Genomic DNA, 12,108 nt, shown 5'->3' with positions numbered 1-12,108 from the left:
TCCTGGTTTGACGGTGAAAAGGGACAAAAAGTCAGCAGGAATGCATCAGAGCCTGAATATGAAAGTCTGCTACACTCTGATCTGCTTCATCTTCCTCAGTGAGTACATTTATTTCGGATTCTGTTACAGTCGTAGGTTGTTGCCATTTATTCACGGACCAGTGGCGTCACTTGACAGGACAGCGCAACTGAGCCAATCCCAAAATAAATCAGAACACATTAATTAACAAAATGACTGTCTGCTCAGTTTTTGGATTGACTGTTGGACGATAAAACGCAATTGTGGTGAATTAAAATGATGTAGCTCAGTTTAAGCTGCAGAGTTCATTTTAACTGTTAAATACAATGTGAGGTTTTCTAAATCTCTTTGTTGACTGGATCAAATCTCCGCTGGACTGTGGTTGAACTCTGCAGCTCTCAGTGTGACCCTGTGGATGTGAATGTGAAGCAGGAGTTATGATCTTCAGACTACAGCAACTAATGACTGTTCATCCTTTCAGCATCGCTGCAGGATGGAAACACTTGTAGTGTCAGTGAAGACGGCTACATCCATACAGAAGAAGGAGACAACATCACAATTGGATTTTCATTTTCTTTCTCTGGAAGCAAGAAGCTTTTCTGTAAGGATGGATGTGAAGAAGGAAACCTTCTGATTGAAACAACTGACGACACAGCTCAGAGAGACAGATACAGCATTGAATATACATACAGCAGTATTCAATCAATGTATTCACTTTGTGTGAGCATCAAACAGCTAGAACTATCTGACTCAGGACGGTACAGGTGTTATTTGGACAAACCTTCACATCCAGATTCGTACCAGTATTTTGACATCGTCGTCACGGGTGAGTTTCTACTGAAATTTAAAAAGTGCTCTTGCATGTCCCTTTCACTAAAAGCTGGTTCTTTTTCTAATCAGTTCATCTCCTACTTCATGCAGTGTTGTGAGCAAGGATTTGGGGCTGTTAGGATGCAGATGATGTCAAAGTCTAATATATCAGAACTCAATGCTTACAACACAAAATTAAAACTTCCCAAACTTCTTCTTTTACAGAAGAGTGGGAAATAACCTGATTGCATACGTGTGTGCATCTGTTTAGAAGTAGTTGCATGTTTGTTTTCAAGCTCGTGTGATTGACTAATATTTCTCTGATTTCTTCGTGTTTGCATGCAGCCAGCCACACAGAGCTTATAAAGCACCAATGGGATTGTATTGTTGACGTGTATTGCTCAGAAATACTACTTAAATATATACAAGCTTTTTGATTTTTTTAGCTTTTTTTCACTTACACAGTGAAAGTTGTCATGAACAAATGTGGAGGCTCTCAAGAGATGAACCACTTCTGCCGTTTGAACCATGTGAAAATAATTTATTACGATCTAATGAGACCCAATACTGAACATTACCCAAAATTGTAAAAGGTTTGTTTGATGCAAAAAGAGTTCATCATCCAAAGACGGTCACATCCACTCTGGTGGTCACGGCTACATTTTTGGAGGCTGTATTTCCTAAGCTGTGGCTTTAGTGAATGTGGAGGGAATCGTGAAAAACTCATATTTTCAAATCAAGCGCCAAGCTGATGGAGTCATCCGAACAGATTGAGTGCTGTAACAAAATCCAATGTGCTTCGGCCGTGTATTTGTTCAGGGCTAGGTTAGGTTCTTCTTATGTTAGGTTTCACAGTTTTACATTTTATTTATTTATTTACTTTTATCTTTGTCTTTAAAAGCATCATATATGACGCACACAAGTTCAAAAATGATTTCTCTTCTCTTCTTGAACCTCTTTTTTTCAGCACCGGGCTCATCAGTCCCCTCCAGTATCACTGAGACAGGTTCAGTTATATTCACTGTTGCTCCTCTCAGTAAATGTACAAACATTAACAGAGACATTAGGGGTAGAAACAGATTCCGTAATGTTTCCTCTTGTCTCTCCACCAGGTTGCCTCTGGTCAGTGGTTGTATGTGTACCTGTGGTGGTGACAGTTTTACTGCTGCCTGTTGTTCTGCTGCTCATCTACAGAAAGAAGAGAGAGGACTGTGTCTGTGAGTGACCCTTCAGACTTACCGGCATTCGGGCGGGGTGATATCACAGCAAACTCCATTTACAATCTTAATTGTTTTTAATATATATATATAAAATTGGTAATCAGAACACTCGTAGCTTGGTAGCTCACCCCTGGGGTTGAGTGACATGTATGCACCATGTCTATGGCTTTTCGACATGCTGTGTTTTGGTTGCAACACTTTGCAACACACCATGGTTTGCTTGACATATGACACAGGAAAAAACAAATGGGTACCAACCACTGTCGAGACTTTTGTTTGGGGAAGAAGCTCTTCTCCACTTGCTGCAATGTTGATTATCTGCGGGTAAGTAAATGAAGGCGGAGGACAGAGGTCAGAACTCGGATCTACAAAAGCTCAAATGGAACAAAGGCAGTAGAAGTTAAAAAGGAGAATCAGATTTTCATTAAAAAATAAATATAAAATCCTAAAACACAAACTCAAATTAATTGATGAAATTGATTTATCACCCCGCTCTAACCCGCAGTATAAGTTACACAGAGAGAAATAGTTCTGACTTTTCTTCTCTTCTGCAGGTTTTAACAGGAGAGGAAACTCAGAGCATAACAGGACTGAGGTGACTCATCTGTCTTTTTTTACTCTCACTGTCTCATTTTGCGATGTCCACCACTGCGCTATAAAAAAAAAGACGACTGAGTGTGAGCTCAGCTTTTTCAGACTGCTCTCTAAAACTGTATTTTAGGGTGTTGAATTCAAACAGGCATGTACTGACTAGAGATGGGATTTTGCAATCTTGTAAGATGGAAAATGAAAACCATATAGTTGTGTAACAGTTGTTACAGTAAAATATGTGGCTTATAGTGTTTAACTTATATTTGTAGAGAAAGTGAAAGTGTCATCATCATTGCAGTGAATGCACCTGTTTATCATTATATTTATCTTAAAAGTTCTATTTGCAAATGTTTCATGAGCACAAGAAAAGAAATGGAATGAAAATAAAATACATTCATTTCAGTAGCAAACACTCACGTAGTCTCTACTAATCAGTATTTCAGATTACTTTGATAAACTAAGAGATTTAAAAGCCAACACTACACAGCTCCATGTGGCCTTTATTGTTTTTCAGCTCAGGATTTTGGTTTAATGCACAGACAGACCTAATGAAGGGAGTGACATATTTAACACGTAAGGGCCACATTTCTCTTCTTAGAATTGTTGCATCAAAAACAAATGAAGTATACAGCATATTGAAACTTCTCCGGCCATAATCTGGCAAACCACTTCCCTGTTTCAGGAAGTTTCCGACACTCTTGAATCTACAACTTCTGTTTCCGCACCCAAACCTCCTGCATGTCGGCAGCTTCTGCTTTATCACAACGTTGCTGTTGCTGTGTTTAGTCGCTGTTACTTCTTCTCAGACCAGTGAAGTTGTTTTATGTTTCCAGATCGCTCTCCACAACAACCGTCGTCCTGTCTCCACATGTGACGACTCCACCTACCAGAGCCTCAATCCGGCGACCAGGGACTACGACCAAACCTACTCCACACTCGCAGCAATTACATGAAACCCTGGGTTTTGTTTCTGTGATGGTTACTGTTGTAATGCCACGACATAGTGACTCAACACATTTCTTTATTCTAGTTCTTCTGCTACTTTCGCATCAAACAAGCTCACGCCGCAACGTGGCGTGTGTTTAGTAACAATTATTTCCATTGCTGATGTTGCCTTTTTTCTCAGTGTATTTCTTATTTCTTCTACGAAGTGACAGAACATAGTGAATAATATTCTGACGTCTCACTCAGCACATGTGAATATCCACTCAGCTGATCACAAGGCTGCAGTAGAGCATGAAATCCAGCAGGAGCCTCAGTTAACGTTCATATCAAATATATGTTATGTTTCTGAAAGTGTTTCATTTTCAACCCAGCAGTAATCATCCCTCCTGTAGTTTGATGTTTATTTTGTTCCACATTAACGTATATTATTAAATAATGTATTGTTATAAACTTAAGTTCTTGTCAGAATGTTTCCCAATGTGTGGTGATTGTGGCATTCGAATGTATTGCATCATTCTTCCTTCTGCCTCTTCTCTCTCTGACAGACATTGATCTTACTTCTGTCTCTTGTACGCATCCACCGAAGCAGCAGAGGGCGTGGGGCGTACCACTTTGCCTTTGACCGACTCTTCTAGGTGTTTTCATTTTGTTTGCTGCTTCCCAGCCTGCCTTTGTGTAATGATCCAGTCAGACAGTCATTTAACAGCACTGCAGCGTCATGCAGATAACAGTCAGGGGCTTCGGATGAATGTCGAAACATTCATATGAAACATTCTGTGCATATTGGGAAATGCACGTATGCTTTGCGTGATCTTTGTTTTGACTTTTCATGGTGACATGTAGGATATTTAAAACTAGAGTACAGGAAGTAAACCAGCAGTAAAAAATACAATACAGTGATTAACACCTCAACATAAAAAAATTAAATACATTCTAAAATTGGAGGAGTTCATGAAGTCAGGGAGTTTCTCTGGAAAGTTCACTTGCTGCTTCTCAGAAAATGTTACTATTTCACAACCACTGTATATTTGTAGGTGTTTAGAGGTTATGTGTGTCACTGCTGTTTCAGTCAGGAATTAGAATCAGGGAATCCAGTTTAATGTAGCTTTAAAATAACTAAAAGTATGTTTATTATCCAATGTGTTCCAACAACCAACAACAGCTGAGACTGCATGGAGCTCCAAGCAATGAGGCAGGATTTAAATTAAAAGTCGTGTTTAAATTTACACCTTTTTTTACTCTGCGGTAGAAACAAAGAGATGGGAGGAGTGTAGAGCTGAGTGAGTGTTGTTTGTAGAGGAGGGCTCCATCATTTAGAGAAGTGACAAGTTCCTGGTTTGCTAGTGAAGAAAGAAGAGAAGCAGCGTTCAGCCTCAAGATGAAAGTCAGAAACACTTGGATATTGGTCTTCTTCTTCCTTGGTGAGTTCATTCACTTTTCATTCAACTAGTGACATGTTCTTTGTTCTCAACTGAACTGTCTTCATTCATTGAGAGTTTATTGTCATTTTTCTTGTTAATTTGTTTTAATGGGGAGCTCTGTTTCCGTGTCTCTGACATGTTGGTTTCTGTGGTTTGGAAGCTGGAGATGTGTCTCTTTAAAGCAGCAGTTAAAATATAAACTGTGATGAATTAAAACTGTTTAAACAAATGTTCTAACTCCACCATCTGCAAAACACAGTTTAGTTTCACTTCACTTTTTCTTCTCCCATAAATCATTTGTCTGTAGCTGCAGGTTGAGTGTCTTCTCATACACAGGAAACACATGAAAGTAGCCTTCAAAAAGACCTAAAATATGTTTAGAGTAAATCATAAAGTTTCTCCTAGTGCACAGAGAGTGGATGTCTTTTGTAACCTGCAGGTTAACTGAACTAGAAGCTGTTGAGGGAACAAATTGTCATTAGAAACAGAAAATAAAAAACGGTGAAAGAGGAAGCTTGTCAAGTGATAATTAATGAATTAATGGTGTTATTTCTTTATTTTTTTAAAAAAGAAGTTAACAAACAAACAAACAAAAAAATGACTGTGACATTGTCTTCAAAGTAATTAATCTCTGATTGTTCATGTTTTCAACAGCTCTGCAGGATGGAAACACTGGTCTTGTTAATGGAAGAATCCATACAGGAAAAGAAGGAGGAAACATCACAGTTGGATGTTCATTTACATTTTCTGGAAGCAGGAGGTTGTTCTGTAGGAATAAATGTGAAGAAGGAAACATTCTCATTGACACAACTGAGGACAAAGCTCAGAGAGACAGATACAGCATTGAATATATAAACACAGGTGTCCTATCTAACACTCTGTATGTGAGCATCACACAGCTGAAGAAGTCTGACTCAGGATGGTACAGGTGTTCTTTGAGAGAGAGAACTTGGTTCAAAGATTCATCTGAGGATTTTGAGATCACTGTCACAGAAGGCGAGTTTCTACTGAAAGTCCTGAAAATGTTCCTTCATGTCTGTTTCACTGAAGCTTCTTCTGATTCTAATCCACCTATACAATAGATTTATAGCTAAAATACAGAGCAGATTTTCATCAGTTCTGTTGTGAAACACATAATAATTGATACTCACATAGAGACACATAGTTTTATAGTTGAGTATTAATGATGTCACTATCAATCTGATTGGTTCATTGATCACAGCTTCAACCACTTCACAACCAACATTAACTCCTGGAACTGTTTCAACATCAGCATTTCTCTCATCAGCCTCCACTTCACCAACATCAACATCAACATCAACATCAATATCATCATCAACACTCAGTTCAAGTTCAGGAAGCTCTACATCTTCATCATTCTCCTCCTCTGGAGCCACAGGGCAGCATGAGGCATCACCTACAGGTTCAGGTACATTTTCTATGTGTAGATGTGTGAATCGATTTATATCTATGCGTATTTGTCAGGGAGTCCCAGTGACTCATGAACAGCAGTGGAAGAAGTAATCTGATATTTTAATCAAGTCAAAGCAGCAAAAGTATAATAATGAACTTTAATTCATGTAAAAGAAAAGTTAAAGTACTGAAGTAATAGTAAATATAATGTATTATTGTTTTGTCTGTGACGTTACACATGTCATGGAGTAAACACGACTGTATTTCCCTCTGAACTGTAGTGAAGTTACAGAAAAGTTGAATTGTTGCTTTGCAGAGTGAGAGGTGACTTCCTCAGTCACTAAGTGACAGATAAACATCATGATTTCTTTTAGATGTCCTTCCTGTCCATGATACTAATTATTCAAGAGTCAGTGCATGTCTAACCAAAGCTAAACAACATGTCACATCAGTTGTGATTATCTGTAGCTCTACTCAGAACCAGGAGGTTTCTAAACTCCTTCTCTCCTGGTTTTAGGACACCTGGTGTTTTACAGTAAAATAATTTGATGCAGAGATAAATTGAGGTTAAGATCTGTCAGCTAAATGTTTGTGTGTATACTGTATATACTGTATGTATGTTGATGAATGTGGAGGATTGTTTGAGTAAAGCTCCAATGTTTCTGTTCTACTGTTCAGATCTGATCCTTTACGTGGCTCTGACTCTAGTCTTCATGATCATCATATTATCTGTGGCTTTGATGATTTTCTGTAAGTGGAGGAGGACCACGAAACCAAAAGGTGAGGTTACAACTATCACTTGAGAGGACGATACTTTAACTGACATTAACTTCAATGTAATAATGGATGGCATCCATAAAAAATACACAAACAAGAGAACTCTCATGTTCATATTAACAATCACTTCAGTTGAAGATCAAAGAACTGAACTTCCTGATACATTTTACACCTAAAATGGTAGTGAACAACATGGACTGCATAAAGTGTCACATTTCTCTGATGTATATGAAGTGTTTTGACACTTGACACCTTTAATTAGGGCTAATGTTAAACGAGGCAATAGCCTGTACTGTAGGGGCTAGAGGCTCGTTTAACATGGGACCCTATTGACGCTCTCTGATGAGAGCAGTTTGAGGTTTTTAACGAAAAAAAGTTGTTCAAAGTTGTGGCCACATTGTTTGAACTACAGAAATAAAAATAACCACCCCACATTGGGCAGCTTTGGCTCAGTAGGTAGAGCGGGTTGTCCATGAACCGAAGGGTTAGTGGTTCGATCCCCCAAGTGTGCCATATGCCAAAGTGTCCTTGAGCAAGACACTGAACCCCCAGTTGCTCCCAGTGCAACTGGCACTGGTGTGTGAATGTGTGTGTGCTTGTGTGATCGAATGGGTGAATGCGTCTCTGATTGTAAAAGCGCTTTGAGTTCCTTTGAGTAGGTAGAAAAGCGCTATATAAGACCATTTACATTCAAATCAGTCTGACAAAACATTATGACCACTCAGGCAATTACAGCAGTAATAAGGGGATCCTTATTAACGTTCTGGTCTCTCTACCAACACAATGCTGGGTCTCAGACAACCTGCCAAAAGATTATGTCTACCTCATGCCAATACCAGTACGTGGTTATGGCAACATTGCCTCGCTCAAAATTTCACAGAGGGATGTAATGCAACGCGTGCCTCTATATTACAATTGTGCGTGTTTATTGTAGAGGCAATGCAACGCACACACACACAGATACCTTTGTTATTACAGTTACAAACATGCAAGCGCACCACACGCATACACACACAAACACACAGGTAACTTAATGTTATTACAGTTACAGATACACACAGGAAGAGTAATAGGACCCACACACATTACTCTCTCACACACGTGTGCTAACTGTAAGCTAACTGTGCTAACCGTATGCTTCCCATATGCTAACTGCGCCAAATGTAGATTAACTGTACTAACCCTAAGCTAACTGTGCTAAATGTAGGCAAAGTGTGCTAATTCCCATGTTGACAGAGACGGTAACCCTGGCAGTAGCCCCCCATAGCCCTTTCAAAATTTTGGGAATTTTCTAGTTGTCACTATAGTGTCTAGTTCTAGCAGGTTATCTCGTTAGATCAAAGACACCTGTGTAGCTGCTACTGACAGAACGACTGGAAATACGCTGACCCTATACTATACTGTAACAGAAAGTTTAGTTCCTCTGGTTTTTGTTTCTTGAAAGTGTCTAAAAGTTTCTTAAAGATAATGATGTTTTGAGATGTTTTAGCTCCTTATTTTCTGATGCATGTTTTTCAGGGTCTCCCATAGAATCAGTGTACACTGACGTCACAAGGGTGAGTCTGAGTCAGATATTAGAGCTTCATTGTGTTTGTGAAACCAGCAGATTTTAACAAAACATACTTCTGTTCCTCCTCCTGCAGACCGACCGGCTGTATGAGGAGATCAGAGAGGACAAACGGAGCAGTTCACCTCCTGAGGGAATATCTACAGTCTACACCTGCGCTAAATACGTCAAACCAAACGGAGCTGAAAGCTCAGATGACTACAGCCTCAACCAGAGTCCTCAGGAGAGAGTCAGTAGAACTGTGGTACAGTTTCAGCTCAGAGCTCAAAAAACATCTTTAGAAAAAAAAACAAGAAATAAAAACCACACTGAAGAGTTTCTAAATGAGGAATAACATTGAGACTCCAACAGAGTGAACATACTATGATTGTAGCTTTGCTTTACTTACAGTCTAACATACTGTATGTGCAGATATCAATGCATCTGTAATAAAACCACCTATATTCAAACTCTGTGCTAACAAATATGTAAGACGTTCATACTACTGCAGTATCTCTGCCAGCCAACCAGTACTAATGCTCAGAAATGTATCAGCTACACCTAAATTAAAACTAATACATTATAATCCAATAGTCTTTCAGTAAATCTTCCACTCATGAGCATTAAGATCAGTTTTTGTGGAAACAGTTTTTGAGGAATGTCCAACTTTAGAACCATTTCAGAGGATGTAGTTTGTGGTGATGTTGAACAGTGTTACAGAGTATGAGTATGAAAAACCTAAAGTTTGGTCTCCTTCTTTTCTCCAGGATGAAGACGACTCCAGTAAACTCAATTACTCTGAAGTGGATTTTTCCAACGTTGCTGTCAAGTCACACAACAGTGCCCTGGTTGATAATGTCATTTACTCTGCACCTCAGACAGAGACCAACTCTACCAACCACGCCATGGGTGCTTCACCTCCTCTGTACTCCACTCTACAGTAGTAATGCTGTTATCTCAGTGGTCAACAGGTCAACTCATTTCACACAAAAGTCACTTTCTATCTGTGGTGAGGACTCCTGAACAGTTAGCTTCAGGTTCAAGCTGTTTTATTGAGGCTTTTAGTTTAGATTAAGGATCATTCTGCTTAATTCTAACTTTCCCGTTAATTGAACTACAACTGGCTCCTGATAATTGTTTACACATAACAGGGACATAACAGAGTATATTGGTACAAACCAGGGGGTCAGTCTAACCAGACTAAAGCCAGCATGTCATTGGTTAAATACTCAGATCAGTAGAGACGCAGTCGATACATTAATGGTAAATATGCCAGATTGAAATATACTGTAATATTTTAGTTACCTACTGTTATAGTTGGTCATTTTAGTTAAGCTAAATGTTTTTATTCAAAGGTATTGTAAAGTGCTTTGGGCAAATATTGAAAGATTTCTTTGTGTTATCGTGTCTGTTATTCTGGATGATCCAAGGACGTCACTGGAACAGTTTTCACTGAGAAATGTTTTCTAAGAAAATAATTTAAGCTGCTGTTTGATATGAAGCTCAGTTCAGCTCAGTTCTTTCTCTGTTCGCTGTGAGTGATTATTCTATTAAATCACGGCTGGTATAACATTTTAACAGCCTTTTTTCCCACCATGTTTACTGTTGCTGTTCAGAAACTTTGTTGTCATTCTCCTCATGAAACATGAAGCCAGCTTACAGTGATGTGATCTCACTTCCAGGGCACCATAAAGCTTCTGATTGGTCTCCCCCTGCACTAAAAGACAGGAAGAGGTCACACTCTGGTTAAAAATAAGTATTTATGTGTTGTATATGTATTGCTTTAATAAATTAATCAGGAGGAATCTTGGTCCACTCCTCTTTGCAAATCTCCAATTCCTTAAGGTTTCGAGGCTGTTGCTTCACAACTCGAAGCTTCAGCTCCCTCCACAGATTTTCTATGGGATGTATGTCTGAAGACTACCTTGGCCACTCCATGACTTTAATGTGCTTCTTTTTGAGCCACTCCTTGTTGCCTTGGCTGTATGTTTTGGGTCATTGTCATCCTGGAAGACCCATCCACGACCCATTTTTCAGTGCCCTGGCGGAGGGAAGAAGGTTGTCACTCAGGATTTTACGGTACATGGCCCCATCCTCCATCTGTCCCCTTAGCAGAGAAACACCCACAAAAGCAAAATGTTTGCACCTCCATGCTTAGGGACGGTGTTCTTGGGGTCATAGTCAGTATTTTTCTTCCTCCAACTCCAAGTCGAGTTGATGCCAAAAAGCTCGATTTTTGGTTTCATCTGACCACAGCACTTCCTCCCAAGACTGTTCAGAATCATCCAGGTGATCATTGGCAAACTTTAGACGGGCCTGTAAATGTGCCTTCTTGAGCAGGGGGACCTTGTGGGCACTGCAGGATTTTAATCCATTGCGGCATAGTGTGTTACCAACGTTTTGTTTGGTGACTGTGGTCCCAGCTGCCTTGAGATCATTGGCAAGCTCCTCCTGTGTAGTTCTTGGCTGATTTCTCACCTTCCTCATCATCAGTGATACCCCACAAGGTGTGATCTTGTGTGGAGCCCCAGAACAAGGTCGATTGATGGTCATTTTGTGTGATGATGGCACCAACAGTTGTCTCTTTCTTACTCAGCTTCTTGCCTATGGACTTGCAGCCCAATCCAGCCTTGTGCAGGTCTACAATCTTTCCCTGATGTCCTTAGACAGCTCTTCGGTCTTGCCCATGGTGGAGAGGTTGGAGTTTGATTGATTGCATGGACAGGCATCTTTTATACAGGTGACTGATTGACACAGGTGTCTTTGCTGCAGGTGACATGTTTTTTTTCAGTGTGTCTAAGGAGTAGGAGTATTTAACCAGTCTGTGGGAGCCAGAATTGTTAATGGTTGACAGGGGAACAAATACTTATTTCACTCAATGAAATGCAAATCAATTTATATTTTTTTTATATAATGTGGTTTTGTGAATATTCTTTTTGATATTCTGTCGTTCATTGTTAAAAGGCACCCACCTTTAAAATTATAGACTGTTCGCTTCTATGTCAGTGGGCAAAAATTAGTGAGGGATCAAATAATTATTTCCTCCACTCTATATGCTGTACATTGTTATACCATGTGATATACTATTTATGTTTTATCATGCTGTAAAAACCATCAACAAAATGTAATTTTAAAAAAATCACATTTTAGTGAAAATAAACTTGACATTTAATTTGTCATTGGCAGTTTTTACAGTATATGATACAAAAGTCTGCCTTGGTCTCTACAGCTGATCCCTCCATTCATAACATTCAATGATATCAAGTCTAAAAGTTAAGCATGGTTTATAGAGTAGCTGTTTTCAGTGACAGGTGGATTTCCTCCCAGGTGTTTGTTGTTTTGCCTTGGCCACTGTAGTATATGGTCC

At 39.3% G+C, this 12,108-nt stretch overlaps 1 protein-coding gene across 2 annotated transcripts; it reads left to right on the top strand.

Annotated features, from left to right (window-relative positions):
* Window positions 1-10,546, top strand: LOC125006396 (uncharacterized serine-rich protein C215.13-like). Of its 2 annotated transcripts, none has more exons than XM_047582373.1 (7): window positions 1-98; window positions 5,660-6,001; window positions 6,228-6,434; window positions 7,097-7,198; window positions 8,714-8,751; window positions 8,839-8,991; window positions 9,509-10,546. In XM_047582373.1, the coding sequence occupies exons 1-7, from the start codon at window positions 41-43 to the stop codon at window positions 9,683-9,685; spliced, it is 1,077 nt and encodes a 358-aa protein (XP_047438329.1). In that variant the 5' UTR covers window positions 1-40; the 3' UTR covers window positions 9,686-10,546. The 2 variants fall into 2 exon arrangements, with proteins under 2 accessions (XP_047438329.1, XP_047438322.1); XM_047582366.1 differs by having other exon boundaries at window positions 8,702-8,751.
* The last annotated feature ends 1,562 nt before the right edge of the window (window positions 10,547-12,108 follow it).

This window comes from Mugil cephalus, chromosome 1, assembly GCF_022458985.1.
Source record: "Mugil cephalus isolate CIBA_MC_2020 chromosome 1, CIBA_Mcephalus_1.1, whole genome shotgun sequence".
NCBI lineage: Eukaryota > Metazoa > Chordata > Actinopteri > Mugiliformes > Mugilidae > Mugil > Mugil cephalus.
Note: the sequence above shows the minus strand (reverse complement) of the source record. Positions and strands in the feature narration are given on the sequence as shown.